General features: G+C 40.2%; 1 protein-coding gene across 1 annotated transcript in view; it reads left to right on the plus strand.

Annotated features, from left to right (window-relative positions):
* The first annotated feature begins 17,283 nt into the window (after window positions 1–17,283).
* pde8b (phosphodiesterase 8B) overlaps window positions 17,284–24,566 on the plus strand; it is a 78,607-nt gene continuing 71,324 nt past the window's right edge. Inside the window, exon 1 of the mRNA XM_037979589.1 lies at window positions 17,284–17,956. Within this exon, the coding sequence (XP_037835517.1) occupies window positions 17,675–17,956 (282 nt within the window). The 5' untranslated portion in view covers window positions 17,284–17,674. The remainder of the gene's footprint in view (window positions 17,957–24,566) is intronic.

A 24,566-nucleotide genomic window follows, 5' to 3' on the forward strand; every position in this document is an offset into this window, starting at 1 on the left:
GCACCGAGCAAGTCTGGCATGCGCTGCGCTCGTCCCTGCCTTTTATACCTTCAGCCCCTCACAGGGGCCGCGGACCCTCACCCCTCCCCACCTCTGCTGACCAATCGGCTGTTTGTGACGAGCAGGCACGAGATGAGAGCTACAGAAGAGGAAGAGCTGGAGCTGGGCAGCTGATAAATCCCAACTCAGGAGCTACTCCGCTCCTCATTTTCACTTCCACTTTTTCTCCATGGAAACAGAATAACATAATATTTTTATTTAGCTAAACAAAAGCGTAACATCTGTAATTAAAGGCCTAACAGTCAATGAAAGAATGCTTGTTGCCTGCTGCCTTTCATGCCAGTTTTATACTGAAATCATCATATGGGGAGAAAAGCCTACAGAGTCGGCCATTTCTATGGATACACCCTAATAAAATGGGAATGCTTGGTGATATTAACTTCCTGTTTGTGGCACAATAAAATATGGGAGGGGAAAAACTTTTCAAGATGGGTGGTGACCATGGCGGCCATTTTGAAGTTGGCCATTTTGGATACAACTTTTGTTTTTTCAATTGGAAGAGGGTCATGTGAAACATCAAACTTGTTGGGAGTTTCACAAGAAAAACAATGGTGGGCTTGGTTTTAACGTAACTTTATTCTTTCATGAGTTATATACAAGTTTCTCACCACTTGTAAAATATGTTCAAAGTGCTGCCCATTGTGTTGGATTGTCAGTGCAACCCTCTTCTCCCACCTCCACTTCCTGGAAAGTGGATTGGTCGTCGTGGGCCAGTTGGCCCCCAAGGTCTCCCGATCTGACACCCTTAGACTTTTATCTTTGGGGTCATCTGAAGGTGATCGTTTCTGCTGTGAAGATACGAGATGAAGCACCTGAAACTACAGATACTGGAAGCCTGTGGCAGCATTTCTCCTGCAGTGTTGCTATCAGCGTGTGAAAATGCAGTCCTTGATACAGTCCCACCTCCACATTGAAGCTATCCGTCACTCCTACAGCACACCTCATCACTGTCCTGCTGTCCTCATCACTGTCCTGCTGTCCTCATCACTGTCCTGCTGTCCTGTACAAGTCTAACATCATTCTCTGCCACTCCAGATTTCCTCATACAACCACAGCTCCTCCCTGCCGTTTGCTTTTTCTAAATCCACAAAAACAATAAAGTTTATTCTGACCCTCTCTGTTCCTCTCCATCAACATCCTCAAAGCAAAGATGGCGTCTGTGGAGCTCTTTCTTGGTATAAAACCATCCTGCTGCTCACAAACAGTCCCCTCTTGTCTAAGTCTAGTTTCCACAGTTCTCTCCCAGATCTTCATCATGTGGCTCATCAACTTAATTCTCCTGTAGTTGCTACAACTCTGTACATCACCCTTGTTCTTAAAACTGGCACCAACACACTTCTCCTCCATTCCTCAGGTATTTTAACAAGCCTAACCTGCTGCACATCCTTTCCAGCCTGATCCCTCTGTCTCAGCTGATACAAGTCCTTCTCTCCCTCCTTAGTGTCCAGCCTCTTGTACAACTCATCATACGCTTCCTGTTTTGCCTTTGCTACCTCCATCTTTGTCCTGTTGCATCTCCCTATATTCCAGTTTACTCTCTTCAGTCCTCTCACTGTCCCATTTCTTCCTGGCTAACCTCTTCCCCTGGATAACTTCACTATTCCTCCACCAGGTCTTCTTATCATCTTGTCTCTGTCCAGATGACACCAAGTACCTTCCTACCTGTCTCTCTAATCACTGTGGCTAAAACAGATGAGTTTTTTTTTGGCAAAAGTGCTGAGAAACAAACACACACACAAACAAACACACACACACACACACACACACACACACACACCTACACACACAAACATGGGGAAAAACATTATCACCTTTGCCCTTTGGTGGTGGCAAAGCAACTTCTTAGTGTGCTTTAATTTTCTACCAGCCATGCTTTAGATCAAATTCTGTCAAACACCTTTTGACAAAGATAAAAGAATGCTTCAACTTTTTTTCTTTTTACATTTTAAAGCTAGTATGACTGCAAACTAATAATACTACTAATAATAAAGTCATGTAACAGCATGTCAGAGACACAGGAAAAAACTTTGTTTTTCAGGCCAGCTTAAAATATATAATGACCTAAAATCCTACGGTAGTAAAAGAGAAAGTCCAGAGAGCAGCTTAACGAACTGAGTTTATGACCCTCACAGCTTCATGTAATGAATGTGGAGGGTTTGGTGGTTGAGGACCCAAGTGTGCTGAGCAGCAGGTAGAGTGTAATTCCAAAACTTATTTAATGAATAAAAGTAAAAGCAGAAGTGTAAGAGTAACAAAATCAACCAGGACTGAACAGACCTATATTTGAGCATTGGACACTGAATATGAAACAAACAGGAGTATAAGCTGGGGGGGTGATTAGTGAGAGCTGGGATGATTACAGAAAGCTGACAGGTGAGGGTGACAGGTAATACAGGGGAGCAGAAAAGCAATATGGGCATGGAACAAACCAAAATAATCACTGGATGTACATCTATAACTGATTAACGTTTAGAGCCAAACTGATCCAAGATGGGCACATGAAAGCGAACAGAGAAAATTACTATAACATAATTAGTTTTACAGATATTGAGCTAATATTTTGTGTGGTGGGAGCTAAGAGTGATCCAAGAAACATGTTGAGACTGCAGCAGAAGCCTTGATCCACGCCTTCATCACCTCCTCTTTGGATTGCTGCAGTGGAGACTTGTTTGGGAAGCTGAGTAAAGCTCTCAACAGATTTCAGTATGTCCAAAGCTCCTCTGCTAAAGTTCTCACCTGCCCCTAACCCTGAAAACTCATCAGGTTTACAAAAACGGACTCAGCCATCTTTACTTAGAATGACATCAAAAGGTAATCAGTTGTAGGTTTACATCCAAGGATTATTTTTTCGAGAGTTTAATTAAAATCTGTCCAATAGGTCATGAGATATTTTGCTAACACTACAGAGAAACAAACTCACTCTCACACACACACACACACAGACATGGGCAAAGCCTTTATCACTCTTTGTCTTTTGGCTGCAGGCAATAATTAAGCATGAAATTAATTGTTGAATAACAATTACACGATTTAAAAAGTAAATTTTCACAATAAGTCACAGTCACAGATCTACTTCTTCTTTTGCAAAAAACAATTCAGCTTTTATAGGGGAATTTTTTTCTAATTTCCAGGAAGAAAAGAATAAATCAAAGAATTTTAATGAGTTAAACACGTGAGTGTTGAAAAGTTTCTGCTTGCATTTGGATACTCTTTCTGAAAGTCAAGGACACAGATTTCTTGTTATCTGCCTGTCTGTATTAAGTCCCTACCAGTCTGCAGGTGCCTCAGGCTGTTGAATAGGTCAATCCAATCCAGTGCAGAAATTAGGCCTCTGTGTATTCCACCCTCAAAAAGCATGTTTGTTTTTGCCAGATAAGCTATGTGACCCAGTGTATAATGAGCAATGACATATTAGAATCTGTAAAATCCATTTAATGATACCTAGAAGGCAAATAGAATTTTGCACTCATTACATTATTGCAAAAGTAATATGCTTCATTATATATGATAGGTAAAACCATCTATTCTTCCAATACCACAAACAGGATCAGGAATAATTTATCCCCATTTACCTTTTCTGAGTTGCCAAACTGTTTGCCAGAACCTCCTTAAGGCCAATCACAAGTCCTTCTCCAAAAAGTCCAATATTGGCAAGCTCTGGATAATTTGGCTTAGAAGAAAAAGTCCAGCTGTGTAATTGTTTTTCTAGTAAATTTTGGTTCTTGTACAAAATTGTAATGATTCATGATTGCTTCTAAAAATTGAAATGTGAAAATTATGTTTCACATTTAAGAACAACTCAAAGTCCAGTTTGTTTTTGGTGCAGGTTGGATACAGCATCTCAAGGCAAAGTCAAGAAGAAGAGACTGTCTGGTTCGGGTTCTGTTTGGGTCTTCAAGCCATCATGGATAGAAGGAGTTCAGTCAAAAGTCAAAGCTCTTGATTTTCTGGTCTATCTACATTCCAACCCCTACCTATGGTCATGAGATCTGGATCATGACTGAAAGAATGAAATCCTATACAAGCAGCTGCAATAAGCTTTTTATGTTTGGGGTCTGGGCTCAGTCTTAAACAGCATGAAGCTCAGTCATTTAGAGAGCTCAAGTACAACCTCTGCTACTTCACATCCAAAGGTAATGTATCTGACTAAGATGCTTCCTTGATGTGCCCAGTTACAAATTAAAAAGTCTATATTAGAATAGTTGCCACAGTCTGCACAACCCCCTCCTTCAGCTTTGAGTTAGTTCAGTCCACCTCCAAACTGAGGGAGGAGTCGATTCTCCCAATCATACTGTCACTATCCACATGGGCTTTAAAGTCCCTCAGTAGAATGATGGAGTCCCCAGCTAGAGCACCTTCCAGCTCCCCAAGTAAGGACTCCAAGAAGGCTGGGTACTCTAAACTGCAGTTTGACACATAGGCACAAAGAAGAGTAACAGCCCGCCCCCCCACCTGAAGGTGCAAGGAAGATAACCTTCCATCTACTGGGGAAACTGCAATGCACAGGCACCAAGTCAGGGGGCTATACGTAGCCCCAGAAACTAAACTGTGCCTTGACATGAGCAAGACTATATTTAATCAGTACCTCTCAACCTCACACACAAGATGAAGCTCCTTCCCCACCAGAGGAGACATTCCATGTCCCAAAGGCCAGCTTTGATAAGCTTGGGTCAGAGCACCAAGGTCTCTTCAGCTGCTTCCCACAGCAGTTTAAGTATTGGAAGGGATGATTGCAGCTGGGCTGATTGGCAAACAAGGATCAGGTGAGTGATGAGGAAATGCAATGGTAAATGTGAACAACTGAACTGTACATTAAATATGTTAACTAATTATCACATCAGATTTGCTGACACACACAATTCGACACAGAAATAACCACTGGGTAGAACTGGAAAGCTCAACAAACAAGATGACTGGATGGGTAAAATGCTAACACTGTTAATTCATTCTTTCACTGTAACACAAGCACAAAGACCATCCTGTAACGGAAACACTCATTGGCTGAACAGAAGTAGCCAAAATGAGCAGCAAATCAAGAAGGAGTGGCTTAGCACCTGTCAGTCAGTCAACCCTATAAACATGAATGAAATCTGTTGCTGGTTTGTTTTGGCTCTAAATAAACGAGCCCATTAAAAAAGATTCTGTTTGTTTGTTTGTTTGTTTGTTTTTTCATGACTGTTTGGTTCTGATGCTGTTTTAGACCTCATCAAAATGTGAAACAATAAGTCTAAACATTGTTTGACAGTAATTTTCTCATCTTTCAAATCTTTATTGCACATGTTAGGGAGCCCTGCCAGCTGATTTATACCAGCCCTCCCTGTTCATGATAAAAATTGTATTTAGACCACAGCTTTAGGTACGAAGAAGATGGCTTAAGGGTCCATTTCTCCTTCTCCACAGTAATCTAAGCAATCTAAACTCATATTTAAGCTAAACAGTATTTTATGACTCATACTTCAAATCATCCTTTTTACCATAAAATCAGGAATCATTGTACTCATAATTCATTCCTTAAAATGTAAACAGTTGTACATATTCCTCTTTTTGTAATAAAAACCCTTTAATCTTAATTCTTGTGTGTGCATTTCAGAGGTTCAACTAAGCTGTGATTCCAGAGTACAATCCATAAACCTGAGCTAATGTTAGAAGGAAAGTCGAGTTTTTCCTCACAACACATTGTTTCTTATTCTTTAAAGTTTAGTTATGAACTAAGGATGTTTGTTGCACAAGTAAGAACAAGAAATCTAACATCAACATCACCACTTTATCTGCTTTGTAAAGATGACCTGTGTGTGTGTGTGTGTGTGTGTGTGACTTTGTTTAATGGGTCAGAAAGTCCTGAAACAAAGGCATAACAACCCTTTCGTGCCAGGGTTCTAAAGAAAAATAATGATCTTATTATAAGAACAGTCATTTTGGTCAAACCTTGTAAACAACCAAATGCACAATCTCATGTAATACTGATAGTGATAGTGATCTTGTGAAATGTGTTAGTACACAAATAATATCTTGAGGTTGACTTTCAGCTGCTACCACACAAAATCTAGCTTAATAGCTGTAAATGGGATTGCTTTCGAGCCATTTTTGTGTTGGATTGTCAGTTAGTTGTGGTGGACATTTTAATTGAGTTGACTCCAAATGGTAATGAGTTTTAAATGTACAGGCAGTGATTACTTCCTGAGAGTTTCATTAAAATCCATCTAGTGGTTCATGAGATATTTTGCTATAAGGCTAACAGAAAGTAATGAATCTAACAATAGATGTCAAGGTTTTAAGCAAATGTGTTGCCTAATGTGTACTTCCTGGAGTATGTGTTGGTCATGACTGCGGTACTACCACATCAGATTTTAGCTCTATAGCCGTAAAATTAAAAAAACGTTATACCATTCTTGGTTTTGCTAATGTCAATTAGCGCTGAGGTCATTTGAAATTAGCGTGACTCCAAAAATTGATTGGTTGTAAATATATATCCAATTATTTGAGAATTTTATTAAAAATATCTAGTGTCTCATGAATTATTTTGCTAAAAACACACACAGTTGACTCTAATATTTTAAAAAGAGATCTAACTTGATCTGTTAGCACTCAGAGTGTGTGTTGGGGTTAACTTTCAGCTACTACAACATCAAGTTTGAGCTCAATATTTGTAAAACTGGCTGAGTTAGTCTTTTTTTTTTACTAACGATGTTTAGCACCAGTGGCCATCGTGAATGTGATTAACTCCAAAAGTTGTTTAGCTGTAGATGTACATTCAATTAATATTTTCTTTGAGAGCATCATTCTTTTTTTTTTTTTTTGCTTTATGAGACATTTTGCTGAGAGTTATGCAAATGAACACACAGACACCTGGACAAAACAATATGGATTAGGTTTCAGTTGACTTTTTCTCTCTCTTGTAAGGTTTTAAGTCCTGGTGTATCACATCGTTGCACAGTCTGCCTTGTTGCACGGCCATGTTTGAGGATCTTCTGGCTCTGCAGTTCTTCATAACCACCAGAGGTGTACTGTGAAGCAGGGTTGAGGTGCAATCTGCAACTTTTTACCCAGATTATCACCAAATTATTTGTACTGCATTTTTTTTGAGAGCCCTCAACCTTTGGACACACCTTTTGCTAAGAGGCTAACACCTCTCGAGGTAACTCAAAAGAAAAACAGAATTAAACAGAAATAATTAATAACATTTTAAAACCACACAGTGTTATTAAGTGTACGATACATATTAGCAATGTTAAGTTAAAATATATTTAACAAATGAAATAACCAAACAGTAAATAGTAATAAATAATGGTAAATTAAATGAAAAAAAGAATAATGCGTTGTGTGTGCTGAAATGATAATACCCATGTGTGGTGGAGACTTTGTCCTTCCCTTAGAGAACAAATATTGTTGAACATGCCAGTGTTTTTACAGAGGGGTTGCTGTAAGACGTCTGAGTTACAGGCTACCCAAGTGTTTGCTGGTATCCCTACACCAGAAGCTGACCGAACGCTGTCCCTGGGGATCGACAAAGCTTCAAAAACTGTAACCCAGTGGTCCTGGTGCCAAGAGAGGGGGGCAGCATAAAGTTAAAATAATGACTGGAGTGTGTGTGCTGGGATCATACTACCCATGGGTGCCAGAGGCCATCACATATGTGGTGAGGCTACAGTCTAATTAACAAGCTGCTGCCATAAGATACGAAGTTTCCACACTTCTGTCAGACCCATCTACCATCCTTCAACGGGTGTTTCTTGCCCCTTCTGACAAAATGTTGGGCACAAAGTCTAAAACATTTTGTTTTTATTAATACATTTAGTGTACAATCATTTATTTTTTGTTTTCCGATTCAAACTTGTGATCGTTAATAAAACAGATATTCACAACTTGAATGGAACAGATTTCACTACGAATGTCCATATGAATGCTGATCATGCTGCCTCACAGGCTCAGAGCCAAACCCTGTGACTGAGATGCTGTGAGCAGACTGTGAGAGTGCCTGGTATCTGACACTGATAAACAGCCCTCACATTCAGCTCAGATTACACGTCAGTGAAACCACAGGTGCATCAATAAGAATATTACATTTCTTATCACAACAAGCACTGTCACACCTTATTGATAGCCGCCTCTTGCTGATCCATTTTAAAGCTCAGAGTAATACAACAGAGAAAACATCAAACTGGTTCTGCTTTGATCATGCTATTTTGAGCTAACCGTTCTGTTTTATTGCTCTTTCCTTAAATGCATACAGGTTAAGACTTCAAATCAAATTATGTCAGACTGTGAAAAAACAACTAATACTAAAAAATGAGTGTCATCATGAGACCTAAGTTTATATAGGAAATTAGACACAAAATAATAAATAAAAGACTAAATTAAAAAGAAAAATAAATTAAAAAGACAAAAAAACAACAACAAAACATGTTCAGGGGTCCCTAAAAAAGTCAAGGTAAATTGTTTGTTTTGGTAAATAAGTAATATTTTAGGAGGTTTTCTTATATTTCCAGTGACGAAGCTGCAAATGTCAGCAGGGAGAACATTGGAGATGCAACGCTGAACGCTCTGTTGCTAAAAGTTCACAATCTGGTGAGAGGGATGAAGAGAAGTTTGGCATCAGAAGACCTCAGGTTCTGGGAGGGACTAGATCAGAGAGGTACTAAGGAGCATGTACAGTGATTAGTAGGTGAAAAGGAGGATTTTGTGACAAATCTGAGACCTGACCGGAAGCCAGTAAAACTGAATAAGAGTTGGAGTGATGGGTTGCCAGAGTTTGGGGCAGGTGAGAGCTCTAGCAGCAGAGCTTTGGACATACTGAAATCTGTTGAGAGCTTTACAAGGGGGTACAAAACAAGACACCATTGCAATAGTCCAAACAGTGAAGGCATGAAGTTCAGTGAATTTAGACTCATTAAATTTTTCCAATTTCTTATTGTCCAATTTCAGTAAGTTTGAGGCTGTTTTTTTGTCCACTCAAATGGACTCACTGGATATTTTCTCTTTTTTAGACCATTCAATTTAAACTCTAGAGATGGTTGTGTGTAAAAATCCCAGAAGATCAGCAGTTTCTGAAATACTCAGACCAGCCTTGTCTGGCACCAACAGCCAAAGTGACCTAAATCCCCTTTCTTCCCCATTCTGATGCATGGTTTGCCTGGCTATAGGCGGGATAGGCTTGACAAGCCCCTGGTAGAAAGGCGTTTACCCATGGAGTCTTGTTGGGAACAGTCCATATGAGCTACATGGGACCACACTTCTGTGGGCCCACGACAAACGGTGACAGTCAAAGACCTTTGATGGCCCAATCTATTGTTGCCAAAGCTGGCTTTAGGGACACAAGTTAAAAATAAATTCTTTAAAAAAAGAATCATTTGTAATCTCCCATAAATAAAAATTAGGTGCAGCCTCAAAAAGCCCATATGTAGTCCAACTGGAAACAATCTTTGAATGTACAGCTTTTACATCTGTAATGAAATGAGTTTGCAAACTAAGCAAAAAGCAGTACAAGTATGTGGGGAAATTAAGATCAGGGTTAGTTCAATATCAAAAAGTGTATGTCACACTGAGAACCAATCAATCCCAAAGAAAAATGGAATTAAAATGACACCATAGTAAAAATTAACAGCTCCCTTGAGAAATTATGCAAGAAGTGCAAAATTTAAAATCATCTGCCATGGGGAACTCATGCATGCTCACCCTCTTACCGTTTCAAAACTATTAACCACCCCAATTTTCACTGCAAAGTTGGGAATTTCATGCAACGATAATCTTGTTTCTACTTCTATGCTTGTTACAACATCAATATGTTACCAAAAACAATAACTTTGATTGTTTTCCTCTCAGAGGAAGCCAATATATTCTGTACACCTCGGTGCCAGACAATGGTTGTGCCAGAGTGTCTTCTGTAACACAGGATCTCATCAACTTTCCTCGCATGTGGGGGAGAAATCCTCACAGTAGTATTACTTCTGACAGTCTGACGGTCCTAGTCAACACACCACTGGTACAGTCATCTACACTGCCGCTGGTAGCCCAGCCATAGTGGCTATCCTAGTTACCACTGGAGCTAGCATTCTGACAGTCCAAGCAGTTGGCGCTTGCCTTGGCTCCCTATGGAACTTGGACTTTGGGTTTGACCTCAAACAACTGGTTTGAGGTCACTCATGCACTTCATGTGATGCAGCAGCAATGGACCAGTGACCCTGCCAGTAGCTACTTTGGCAGTTCCCCACTTGTAACAAGAGGCCCAGGGGCTGGGAATCTGTGCCGTGCCAGTGCATCGAAGCAGAAGCAGAGAGGTGCCCTCGCTACTAGTTACTCCGTCAGTCCCTGTGAACAATGGTGAATATGACTCTGGCACACCTCCTTCAACAGCAGTAACTATGAATTTAAATGCCACATCAAAAGTTAAACTGGAGTCTATGAATCCAGCGATGAAGAAACAACATCTTTTCCAAACTCGTAACAACGCTAAACTCATTAGACCTCCCTCTGTTAAAGAAACAGTTTATGTTCAACTCAAGAACATTTTAAATCGCTGTAATTTTTTAAGAGAAATTATTTTGATTGATGATTTTACCATTAACTATGATAATTAAACAGATATTAAAACAATTTGCAATCTTACTCAAATTATGCAAGATCAAACAAGACTAACAAAAACCTCTAAAACAGCCATTGATCTTTTATTTACAACATACTTGCCAACATTTGGGAATGTAGATGTGGGACAATATAGTGTGACAACCCCTCCCCCTTCACTCCCCCTCCCTGCAACCACATACACATACATTCACATTTTAAGTATTACATTATCTGTGTTTAAGTCTGTCTGCCCAAATATATACAGTTGTATATAAAAAGTTTTGCCAGACACAGCTTATCTATTCATCAGCTGATCAGTCTTTAAAACATCCCTCCCAGAAATACACACAAACATCATAGATTCAACAGGATTTTCCTGAATTCTGATCAATTTATTTGAATTAAACACATATCATAGTTGCTCTCAAGTGTTGATCTTTCTCTCCATCCTCTCAGCTGTTAGATTGTAAATACTGATCAGTAAACAGCTGGAACTTGTTATTTATTAGTATTAGTAGCTTTAGCTAACCTGAACATTTCCAGGCCTCCTCTTGATGCTCAGACAGAACTTCCTGCTGTCTTTCAACCACTTTGAAAAGCTTTCTTTTATGCCTACATCTTTATCTTTCTTCCTCTCCATCTTTAGCTCTCTAAAAACAACATGACTCACACAAAAACAATCGCGCTCCGCGTGTGCTCGAGGGGACGTGGGCGGGGCTTACGGTACGCTGCAGAATGAGTGCTTTCTCACATTTAGCTGCCAAAGTCACTAGATTTGTCGCTAGTTGCTTTAAAAAATGCTAGAAGGATCTGAAAACTCGCTAAATATAGCATTAAAGTGACAAAAAGGCCGTGCATGTGTGTGTGTTTTTTGCGTGAGAAATACAAAGTGTGGCATGTGAGGGTCAAATGCGGGACTTTTGGCTGTCCTGCACAGGGTGAGGCAGGACACAGGACGGGGGGGCTAAATGCGGGACTGTCCCGCCCAATGCGGGACGGCTGGAAAGTATGTTTACAAATACAACTGACAGGGCTTTCTGATCATATCTGCATTTTACATACAATGAAATAAGGCAGAAAACGCTACATAGAATTAGCAGTTTCTTCATGGTAAAATAGATTCATAAAGCTAGAGCTGATTTTTTTCACTGGATTGACAGATGGTGCAAATGGAAATGGAAAGATTATTTGGGAAAATCTAAACATATTATTACCGTATTTTCCGCAGTATAGGATCCACTGGATTATGAGGCGCACTGTCAATGAATGCTCCGTTTTCAAACTTTTGTCATATATAAGGCGCACCGGACTAAAGTGCATTAAGCAAAACAAAACAGCCCTGTCTTTTCGGAGAATACTGCACCAACGTAAAGGCTCCCACATGCTCGGCGTACTTCATTCAGCAGAGGTCTGCGCGTACTCGAGGCGGACTCAACACCGACTTGAAGCGGACGTCCTTCGGACACATCCGCACAAAGATCAATTTTTGGCCCGGTCCCAATACTCCCACTCCCACCCTCGTTCCGCCCTCGTGTTCTTCAAATGTGCATTCATGTTGAAGAGTTTGAGTGAGTAGTGTGTCCCAATTCTCCGGCGTGCTCTTTAGCCACGCCCCCTTTGTGTACTACATCCGCCCTTCGGGTAAGCCCGCATCCAGGAGGACTTTGGTGAAGTATTTACCCACAATTCATCGCTGCATGTGACGTTTTGATTTTTAAAAATATTTTATCTTAATTGACAATGAAAGGGTTTTGAATTAAACAGCAGAAATACGGCAGTGGTGACAGAGCGAGCTGTGTCTGTCATGAAAAAAGCAGTTTTTAAATGTAAAGTATTGAAATAATTCTTGTTCCACTCTGCTGTACAGGTGTGAATACTATCAAACTTTGCTCCGTATTCAACAAGTCAGAACAAAACACATTTGAACAGCTAAATATCTCCTGCAGTGACTTTGGAAAGCAAAAATACCTAAACTGTACTTTTAAAAATTGTACTGGCACCTTCTTAAAATACCAAAACAGCGACCGGTCGGCCATGTTGGATGTCGCAGTTATGACGCAGAGGCGCAAGTCGATGACGTAACCCGTACTGTCCCAGTTCTCCAATATCTGCCTGCTTGTAACCCGTGCACACGAACCCTTCTGTGCACTTCAGCTGAGTACACACTTCATAGAGGGGCGTAGGGTGGAGTGTGAATATTGGGACTGGGCCTCTGAAGTCTCAACCGTCCGCAGACAGTCCGCCCGGAGTCCACGCGGCTCATGGAGTACAGACAGTACACCTGAGTATGTGAGGGCCTAATGCTGCAAGTGGTGCAGCTTTGTAGTTTACCAAAGTCGTACTAAAAGATTCTGACTTCTTACAGATATAAGGCGCACTCTCGTTTTATGAGAAAATTGAAGGCTTTTAAGTGAGCCTTATAGTCCAGAAAATACGATAGATCAAAATAAAAACACAAAGTCTAATAATATCCAGCTTCAGGTGAACAGCAAGTTGAACAGTTTTTTTATTATAGGAACCATTTTTTCCTGTTGAACTGCACTTGTTAATTTTTCACATAAAAGTACCTAACACATCTGAAACAGTAGTTTGTTTGTTTTTTATCTCTAAAAAAACAAATCTATGACAAATCAAATTCAACATTGTCAGTCACAACATGCAATTGTTCAAATTATGTCTGCTAATGTTAAACAAATAAAGCAGCATGTTTGCAGGAACATAAGAAATAAAAATAATAAAGGAACAATGCAGATAAGAGGGAGTAAAGATTGTCTAGTTTGCATTTTTTAAATTTGGTAATACTCAGATAGTTGTCATGAGTTTAATGCTTGGTTTTGCTTCTGTAACAGATAATTGTCAAGATTTTCTGAAACACTTTCTCATTCCATGTCTAAACCACCAGTTTACCACTTTAGAAAGCCTGGTTTTGTTATTTTGTTGTTTGACAAAACAAATCTATAGTTTATACTTCAGCAAGCATTTAATCATTCAAAAATCAAAATGTTCAGCTCATTCAAGGCATTACAGCTATGACTTTTGTTTGTTTTGTTTTTGTTGTTGTAATGTACACTTTTTGAATATTGATTTTCTTTCTTACTGAAATGAATAAAGAACTCTTTAAATCCTTAAAAAACTCTGGTCTTTTTGAAATGTATTCAGTATACCTGTTATATGTTTAGCTTTTAGCTACTGTTTTGTTAATTGTAGCTATTGTTCTGTTTGTTTTAACTTTAATAACTCAGTTTCAGCTTCTTCAACATATTTCAGCAAAATTATTTAGCCTCAACATTCACACTGCATCATTGAGGAAAATGTGAAAACATTCTCTGGTTTATGTTTTGCATGAAATCTTAAGACATAAAAGACTAAAGCGTAAGAAAAATTATATTCTGCACTGTCATGTATATGCACACACACACATGTGAAAAAGTCTTCATGCATCAAAGTCAAAGGCCTGTAGTGTGTGTGTGTGTGTGTGTGTGTGTTTAAGAGGGATTCAGTAGAAGCCTGTATAAATCAGATTTAGAGAAACAAAAGTCTGCCTATGTCATAAGACCGTGGGTTAGAAATTCTTGCAGGTTGAGCAGAAGCGACTGAAATCCAGCTCTGGATAAACAGGATGAGACACATTCAGCACCTTTTCCTTTTATGTGCCTCCCAGGATAGATTTTCTCATTTTACACATCAAAACATGTGAAACACAAAGACTTAAATTAAGAATCCACTTTATTGCTTTAGGAAAAAAATATAGAAAATGTAGCTTAGTGTCTGTTTTCTATTTTTTCATTTCAAATACCAGCTGCTTCATACAGTTAATGTTAGGTTTTTTTTTCCATTTGAAAATGTTATCCTGTTTTAACTAATGTTCATCTGGTGTCCTCTGCTGCCCTCAGCTGGACTCAGGGCAGAACTACAATAAAGTTTTTTCTTTTTGAAGGTTTTATTTTTCAACTTAGTTTGGTTATTTAATATTTTTCTATTTAAATATGTGTCCCAAAAATCAATATGCATTTCACATGGCTAGTTTTAGAAAATAAAACCATGTAAATGGAAGAGGAGGAAGAGGAACAATCAAAGAAAGACAGCATTTACTACCTCAGATTAAGGAAGTGGCTGATATCAACAAATCCTACCAGTGCCTACAAAGGACTGGACTAAAGGACAGCACAGAGACACTAACCATGGCAGCACAAGAACATGCCCTCAGCACAAGAGCAATAGAGCCCAGGATCTGTGATACCAGACAGGAAGTAAGAAGCAGGCAGGCAAAGCGTACATGGAAGTCAAAGTGACTCCACCTAAGGTGGTGAAGAATGGCAGGGCTAAGATACTGTGGGACTTCTAGATCCAGACTGACAGACAGGTGATGGCGAACCAATCGTACATCGTGGTGATAGATAAGATAAAGAAGAAAACAGTGGTGATAGATGTAGCAGTCCTAAGCAACTGTAACACGAAAGGAGCACGAAAAACTGGAGAAATAATAAGGACTAAAAAAGGAAATAGAGAAGTTGTGGAAAGTCAAAGCCTCAGTGGTACCAACAGCAGCTTATCCAGATCCAGATGCAAAACTAGAAGTGATGGGCCTCTTTCAGTGGTGGCCCCAGCTCTGTAGAGGTTTTGGGTTCTTTTTGTTTTTAGGGTTATTGTAGCTTGATTTTTCTTGTTATTCCTGTGTTTAGTTTGGGTTTATTGTCTCTTTTATTTTTTATTTGGTTGTCTTCATGTTTAGTTTTGTTTTTCTCCTTCTGTCTTTTGTGTTCCTGTCATCATTTACTTGTCCTCAGTTTATCACCTGTTTGCCTGCCACGCCCATCTTCACCTGCCCCAAGTTTGTAATCACTCACCTGTTCCCACGTCTCCTAATTATCCCCTGCCTTTAAAACCTGGTCACCTCCTCCACTTACTCACTGGTCCGTTGTTGCTTTCATGTGCTGTCTGGTTTTCGCTCATGTCCTGTCATCATGTTTTATGTAACCTTGGACTTTGTTAATGTTTTGTATTTAGTTTTGTTTTGCTGCCACGTCAGCTTTTGTTTTGTTTTGTTTTTTTTAGAATAAATTAGGTTTTTTTAGCTTTCATCATGAGTCTGCACATTGGGTTTGCCTCACTCTTCGCCACACCTGACATGCCTTTGAAAAACAGAGCTGTTCAGGCCACACTGTAAACAAAAAATAATTTTAAACTGTATTATTTATTAACCATGATGATTATTTAAAATTGAAAAGGTCTTTTACAATAAAACATGAAATTGACAAAAATAGATTTAAACTGCAGTACCTAATTTATTTTTAGTTTTTTTCTACTTTTTTCAATTTAAATTTAACCAAAGATGTTGGTTTTGCACTGCAACATGTGTCAACATTTATGTCAACAGTTAACTTATTCTGGGTCAGCAGTTCAATCATCATCTGTGGGGTCCAACACAGAACAATGTCTTCACTGTTATGGGTTAACAAGACAAATAAAAGTTAAAGGTAGGATCTGTCACAACACCTAAAGTTGGAAATGTTCTGTTTTTACGTTTATATCTTTTACTTCTGATAATGAGCTGCAGCTGCTCATTAACCAAATTTTCTACTCATCACAAAAATGTCTCCAGTTTTGAGATCTATCACTTTTTTTCTTTGCATTTACTTTTAAACCCTCATTAAATTCTTTTTACATAAATAATTTGGCAGAAATATCAATCAATTCCTAAATTTTGATATTATTGAGCTGTTAATATGGAGGACCAAAAGCGACACAATCAAAAATAAAAGCAGAAATATATATATTTTGCTTTTGCTTTTTCCTTACACATTTCCTCCTCCTGTTTAATTACCATGTGCATTTCTGCCTCAATATGTAAATGAGGAGGCTGTCTTCTTGGTCCAGCTCCTCTCCTATTGGTCAATAACCAGGAAGGAGCAGGATCCATGTGCAGATCGATTGTTCATGCCTGCGCTCAGCCATCTCAGGAGAACGCCTCATTTGAGAGGAAGTGAACTCGTAGCAGATATGTCTCAGACAGCTGCAGAAGAGTTAAGGCACGTTGCTAGCTTAGCTGACAGCAACACAGTCAGTGATGGAATATTTATTGTTTCCCTTTCCAAACCCCCAGAGCACAGAGGAGGCGCGCTTTAATACCGCTCACACCTGTGCGTGCTCCCTCAAGGGGGTGTGCCTGATCGCTTTTCAGCCCGACACTGTCAGTCCCTCTTTCAAATGGTATCAGTTTGGTACTCCTTTACCCCCACCTGTAGCTGACATGCCCTAGCGGTGGCCGGTTAGTCGCTTTTTTGCCTCCACCCTAAAATCTGACCCCTTTTCCTCCACCTGGGCCGGTCCTCTCTGTCCCTCCCACTGAATTAACAGTGAGAACAACGCGCTCCGCTCACAGCGCTTCCTTTTATATGTCACGCCATGACATTTTATTTTGTGTATTTTATTTTACTGTGTACCTTGATTTGAATAAATACATTTGAATTGGCACAGATCTTCTCCTATGCTGGTGTAACTACATAGTTAAGCAAATAGTCTTTTCATCAATTTTACTAATTACATTTTTGAAAAGGTTTGAATTGAACTAACATTACTGAGTGATACAAAGTATAAAGAACTGCATGTGAGGTTTTACATTTGACCTCATTATTTCATCTGTGTGAGGCTTTAAATGCCTCCTGGGGACCAGAGACCCCTCCGGGAGGATAGAAGCCACTTCCTGTCGGCGTGATGGACGGAGGGGGAGGAGAGAGGGACGTGGACTGCAGCCAATCATCTGCCGAGGTTTCATTGAACCGGTGTGTCTCTCCACAGGCTGCAGGCTGAGCGAGTCACGGAGGAGGAAGCTACAAACAAACAAATGAAGCTTTGGTGCATTTAGCCTGTTGACGGCGGATCACAGCCTGATAACCTGTATGTCTTTAAAAATGACGGTCCTGCTGAGGCTGATGTTCTCAGGCGGAGCTGGGTGGAGGAGAGCGTGCTGATGCCTGCAGCCGCCAGCGGCCGGCGCGTAGGACGGTGGTACCCAAGCGTCGCTGCGTGATCGGGCTCCGGAGGCGCGCGAGGCATGGGCTGCGCTCCCAGCATCCACGTCTCTCAGAGCGGGGTGATCTACTGCCGAGACTCGGACGAGTCCAACTCCCCGCACCAGACCACCACCATCTCCCAGGGCACCGCGGCCACGCTCCACGGGCTCTTCATCAAGAGCGATGCGGCCGAGACCATCCCGTCCGTCATCACCTACCAGAGCCGACAGGCGCGCAACAGCTCGAGCCGGGATCGGAAGGACAGCAGCCGGGGACACGTCCGGATCGAGGCCGAGACGCAGACCAGCCACACCAGCGTCAAGGTAAGCGCCTCCGGCACGGCGGGCGGGTGACAGGCACATCAGGAGGACTCCAGGAGGAGGCCCGAACCTGGGAATCTGACAGAGGTTCGTCTCTTTCTGCCTGTGGTGGTTAGCTAAATATCTGCTGACCTACTGGACTGCAGAAACTGATCACTGGATTTACAAATAGGCCTACAGCTGATTAACTTTTTACGTCAAGATGGCCGAACACCCTATAACACAGTCCAGGTTCGGTGTGGTAGAAGCTCATCATGATAGTCTACTCCAAGTGCTGACTGATCCCACAAGATCTTTATTTTACTTGAAAGTTGCAACATTTGGACTCAACCCTGTGTGTCTGTTAGCAAAATATCTCTTGAACCACTGCACAGATTTTTAATGAAACTTTCAGAAAACAGTTAGATATTCAAGATTTCACCAAAACAACGCTGTATAGGCTGATCTTTGTTTAAAACTGATGCTGTCAGTGCAGAACACCTGAGCTAGCTGACAGTAGGTGGTGCTCCTGTTGTCCTGAACAAATCTTTTCCTTCTAAATTGTGTTTTTTGTTTTTTATTTTTGTATAAAGTCCTGCAGAACAGGAGCCATCAGAGTTCTAATCCCCATGAGCACCTCTCACATGTGTTTGCTGGAGAGGAAAGCCTGTTGAATGTCAGCCTGGCAGCACACGTTTCTGTAAAAAGAAAAAAGAAAAATCACTAACCCCACTTCATAGTTTTATGATGGAGTTTTACCATTTTGGTCAAATCTTTAAATGCTGTTATGGTCAATCTCATGCCATATTGCAAGATTTGTCAAAATGTGTCACTGCCCAGAGCTCTGGTTGGGAATGACTCTTTGCTACGATCACACTAAATCAATAACTGTTTAATTAACTGAGGTAGAGCCATTTTTCTCTTGGCTAATATGGATTATCTGTGCAGCCCATATTTATTTGGATTGACTCCTAAAGTTAATAAGTTGTTGATGCACATTAAATGATTACTTCCTTAGAGTTTCAGTAAAAAAATATCCAGTGGTTTATGAAATATTTTGCTAACAGACAGTCAGGGTTGGCTCTGATAATAAAAGTCTAATTTTTACAAAGAAATTCTTGCACAATGAGTTATTGCTTGAAGCATGTGTAGGGGATTAGTCTCAGCCATCACTACTTACTCTCCACAAAACTGACTAGGTTTTAGCAAGTTTTGTGTTTTATAAGGTCAGGTAACCATGGCAGCCATGTTGAATTTAGTTGACACTAAAGATGATTTAGTTAAAGATGTGCATTCACTGAATATTCAGTGATAGTTTTATGAAAATCTGTCCAGTGGTTGGTCAGAAATGAATAAGTCTTCAAATTATTCAAACTGCTTTTACAATTAAAGAAAAAGTTACATTTTTAGATCAGAACTAAGTTTACCAAAAGGAAATAAAGTAATAAATAGGTTTGACCATAGTAGTGCATGAAATCCATGCATTAAAAGGAGAAAAGTTTGAAGAGAAAATGGCAGTGTTCTGTCATCACATCCGGTAATTTTAAGTGATCCTTCTCGTGAGGAAGCATGTGAACAGATGCATCTTGGTAGAAATGATCGAACCCTGGAGGATATTGCTGTTTTGTTAGGAAGTGGTGCAGCAGATGATCGAGTCATCAGACTCAGAGTGCATCAACTCACTCAGGCTCAGATGAAAACCAGGACAATTTAAAATAATAAATAAATAAAAATGATTTTTCTGTTTAGTTATTAATAACAAAATGCAACGCAGTGCATTGAAATTGTGCAGCCTTGGTCAGTACAAACTTGAAATTAAGGCCCAGCATTCCTTGAAGGAACGCATGTCGCCCACTGCCTTTAATGCCAGAGGTTTAACCTATGATCATCTCATACTGAAGCTGAGTTGTAGCCATTTTGGTCAAACCTTGAAAAGTAAGGTCACATCCCCATCATCCCTGAGCTTCAAAGATGCTGCATGAATGGTTAACCCTCCTGTGGCCTTCGAGTCAAATGGACCTGAAGTTAAAAGGGCTTTTCTTCCCCTCTCCAGTTAGGAGGGCTGCAGTAGCTGCAGTAGGGGTACGAAAGTCACAGTATAAAGGACAGAGAGAGCACACAGAGCAATTGATGTTCATTTAACCATAATGGTGCAAAGTTTTAGCTAGGACTGTCAGAGATAAAAAGTCATATTTCAGAATCTCTGCAGTTGTGACAAACCAAACAGAACAAACATGGTAATTTTGCCAGCAGAGAAGGTAGCAGTGACTGATAAATCCTGGTTGGGTATCAAAAACAAGTATCTATCAGTACAGAATTTGCTTGGATCGTTTTGTTGCATTTTCTTAATGAAATAACAGCAACAGTATTTAGATAAGAGAAAATATTGGAACAGTAGACTCATTCAGTGTGTCACAGTATGATACTCATTGCTTAGATTGACTTTCAATGACAATGAGAATCCTGAGAAGTCTATTGTGAAAAAACTAATACCCTGGCTGTTACTATGTGGTAAACATTCCTCACTACAACACTGGTTTCCTGCAATCAACCAGAGATATAATAATTGTATACTTGGAGACTTTTGTATGACTTGAGGTCTTTGTTGGGACCGAGCTCAGATTGAAAACCAGACCATTTACATTGTCAGATACAAAATCAGTGGCAGATAGTTTGGATTGTTTGTTGAAGGGGTTCTTCAATAAACTCAGTTTCTGCCAATATCTGTACTTGTCAGGAAATTACCTTGTCTCCACACATTTTAACTTTTGTGTTGCATTGCTTTTGTTTGTTTTTGTTCTTTTCAATTTCCAGGCTATCAGATTCAAAAAATATGTAAACATCGCAGATAAAACAAGTCTTGAGCCAAAGATTGTCTTTCTTCAAAGTGGCCCATGGCTACTGCTGACAGAGGCTAATAACCAGGTAAATTATTGCTAATATCAGCTTGTCAGGCTCTCAATGTTACTTTACAAAGAACAAAACAGCAGAGAAGAAGTAGCATGAATATTATTGTAAATAAAAATATTCTGAATAAATAAGCTGATCACATGTAGGTTTAAAATCTGTCCTGAGTTCAGGAAAAAGCTCTGATTGTGCTCTCCGTCTTCTTATTTCTATCTGTGCATAGTACAATTTTAAAATCAATAAATAAAAAACAAAATATTATGATACTATTATACCTGTATCGTAATAATTTTAAGCAATCTGTAATAGGGTGTAATGACACATGTATTCATACCCAACGGTCACAGATGTCTCAGATGAATACTTGAACCAGACAGAAGCTCTGGCATCACATCACCTGACAAGGACAAGGACAAACAGAACAAGCAGAAAACCTTAGAAGTTCGGAGATTCGGACTCCTTTGGCTGACGCTCCTGCAACACCTGCCTCCATATTTATCCCATGCTGAGTGAGGAGCAGTGTTGGCGATTTGGAGTACTTCTGCATCAAGACTTGGTTAGGGTGATTACAGCTTACTGTGGGTTACAGCTTTCCCCCAAAGAGGCAGTCCATGGTTCAAGCACACACACACACACACACAGACATACAGGAGTTTGTGTGTGCGTCACACACCTCTCACAGACTCCAGGGATTAAAAGCACTGAGATAAGTGCAGGGACGTCAGACTGGGGAGAAAGGTACTGTTTACCCAGAGGTGACTGAGAGACCCAATTTGCATTACCAATAAAGATGGATGTTCTCTGAGGCTCCTATCACCCCTTTAAAAGGTACAAAAGGGTTTAGTTCACATCTGCACCTTTAACAGAGTTATATATACTGTATATAGTGATCTGAGGAGGAGCAGGAGGAAGTCTGGCCATTTGACGTTTATTATGCTGGCAATTAAAAGTTTTCTCAATAACAAGGTTAAACTAAGATCATTTATAATCTTTGCATTATACCATAGGGAAATATACATGAGGGGATCCTGAAAAGTGAGCATCCAGATGGTTTATACTTATACATAAAGTCCTGCTGTGGCCTTCTGTGTTTGACACATACAACCTCCTGCATGTTTGTGTGTGAGGTGACGATGTGTGCTTCACACATGGCACCACACATCAAAAGTCAGCTTGGAAGCCGTGAGCACAGCCTGATTTTGGACTGTTTTCTAAACAAAAGAAAGCTATCTTCAGTTTTTTAGTTTATCAACTTCAAACACTGTTTGACACATGGTCTGTAAGACACTGTTTGGTTCAAATTAAATAAATAAAGCAATACAATTCAGGGTTTCCCCCAGAAAAGAGGCTAAGCCCGGTGGTAGGTGGCCGATCGCCAGCCGACTGTGATTTAGTAAAAAAAAAAGATTAAAGTTGACAGGAAAGTTGAAAATATGGCTATTTATTATGTGATATTGTAAGATATTTGTGTCAAATATTTACACAACTACAGTTTTACAAAAAGGCACTTTTGAAATACTTTTTTAAACAAAAATACAATTAAAATAAATACTAATTGTTTGCACCTAATTTAAATCCTACTTTAAGTCACATTTACAAATAAAATAAATTAACATAAATGAAAAAGTGCAAACAAAGCACCAACACACGTCTCACTTCCAGGCCAATGAATAACAACAGAGAACTGACAGACAGACAGATGCTGGACTGTACTGTGCTTTTTGTATTCAGTCTTGTAAAGCCACCCGCTGAATTTCAGCTCAGCTAACCATCTTTGGTTAAACCCGCTCGTTCCATGTTTATTCTTGTGGCTCTGACAACATGCTAACTCCAGGTAGCTGAAAGAGGCTCGGCCTCAGGGCTCATTAGAGTCCCGCAGGGCTCCGTGAACAGCACGCAGACCTGAGCGCACGGTGGAGGCGTTTATACTTGGTGCTTACGTCGGTGCAGTATTCTCCAAAAAGACAGGGGGCAGTACGCTACGTAACCAGTGGAAATATGGTAAAAAGAGAGCAGATGGTCGAATGGAGCGTGGCGCGCGCGGTCTGCCCCAAGTTATAAAAGGTGCGCGACGTGACACCGCGCAGGACCTTCACGCAGGGGCGGGGACAGCTCGATTGTGTCACTGTTGGCACACGCACCCTCGCGTGGTGAGGTAGATAAAGGTAGCAGTTTTGGGGGGAGCGGGTGGGAAAAAAACGTGTATATAAAAATGACGTATTTATAATAAACAAGCGGAGCTTAGCCTGGCGGCCCTCCAGGCTTTTAATATGCTGGGGGAAACTTTGCAATATGACAGTGTTTTTATTTATTCTTTTATTTTTTGTAAGGACCTTCTACCTTATAGCCTCTCCACTACAAAGGGTGGTTTGTTTATAAAAAAAATTCATCTTGCACTATTATTTGTCACATAGCCGGTTCCACTTCACTTCAAGCTTGGGTCCTCTACCAGAGGCCTGGGAGCTTGAGGGTTCTGCTCAGTATCTTAGCTGTTCCTCAGACTTCGCTCTTCTGGACAGAGATCTCTGAGGTTGTTCCTGGGATCTGGTGGAGTCTCCCACTGTGACTGTGGGACTTCCAGTCCGTACCCGGTACAGATGTTCCTCTACACTATTCCAGCTGCTTGGTTATGACATTCCCTGTACGCTTTGCCTGCCTGCATCTTACATCCTGCCATTAGGAGCTGCAGCAAATCCACTATTTATTTAGGAAAAACAATACATTTATGCCTTTCAGAAATGATATTCCCCCCTCACATCATTCTATAGGAGTGGTAGAGATGGAATGGATAAATACCCTCTAGTAAGGCCTACCTCCAAAGTAGCTGTCTTAGTACAATGGTTAGAGCTCCTGCCTTATGTGGGAGACCCAGGTCCTATTCCCAGACCTGTACTTATTTCTTTTGACCGTTTGTTTTATTTTTCTGCTGCCAGCTTAAATGGTTTGCTTCCAGTGAGTAGCTATCTTGCAAAAGTTCACAGTCAACAAATGACAAGTCACACATTTTATGTAGTTCCACTTTTCAATAAAATTAAACATTTGGAACAAGACTCTGTTTTCATCACCTTCCAATTGAATCTTGCGTGTGTACGCCCAGGTGTGCTGCTTAAACAGTAGCTAACTGCACAAACTGCTTTATATTTTCTGTGAAAGAAAGATAGGACAAGTTTCTTCTGTAACGCATAAGAAATTAAAAGTCTGCCTTAGGACTGGAGCGGTGGATAAGGAATGGCTTAAGTAGAGGTTTTTCCAAGACTGTGTCATTTGCCTATTGGTGAAGAATGTGAAAGACAGGATTTGAACCCAGGTTCAAATTCCAAAGAACCCACCTTCTTTGGCCATCCATCTTTTTATTTTTCTGCTTCTAGCATAAATAACTTGCTTCCAGTATGTAGCTTTTTTTTTTTTGCAGAATGAACACATTAAAAATCTATATGAATACTAAAGTGATGCTAATTCTAGCTTTTGTCTACACATTTCCATGGCAACACTAAAAGTCCGGTGTGCACTGTTCTCCTTGTGGTGGTGATGTAAATATTTTCTTTTGGACTTTATTATTGTATCTGGATGCATGTTGTATGTTTAGTGACTGTCAGGGTTTCTTGTCTTGTTTGGTTCCTGTTTATCCTGCTCTTAGTTCAGTTCTTGTTCCTCGTGTCTGTGTTTCCTGCTACATTCACTCCTCAGTTAGTCTCTGGTTTTCCTGCCACGCCCATCTCCACCTGCC

This window comes from Kryptolebias marmoratus, linkage group LG14 (genome assembly GCF_001649575.2).
Source record: "Kryptolebias marmoratus isolate JLee-2015 linkage group LG14, ASM164957v2, whole genome shotgun sequence".
NCBI classification, from domain to species: Eukaryota; Metazoa; Chordata; class Actinopteri; order Cyprinodontiformes; family Rivulidae; genus Kryptolebias; species Kryptolebias marmoratus.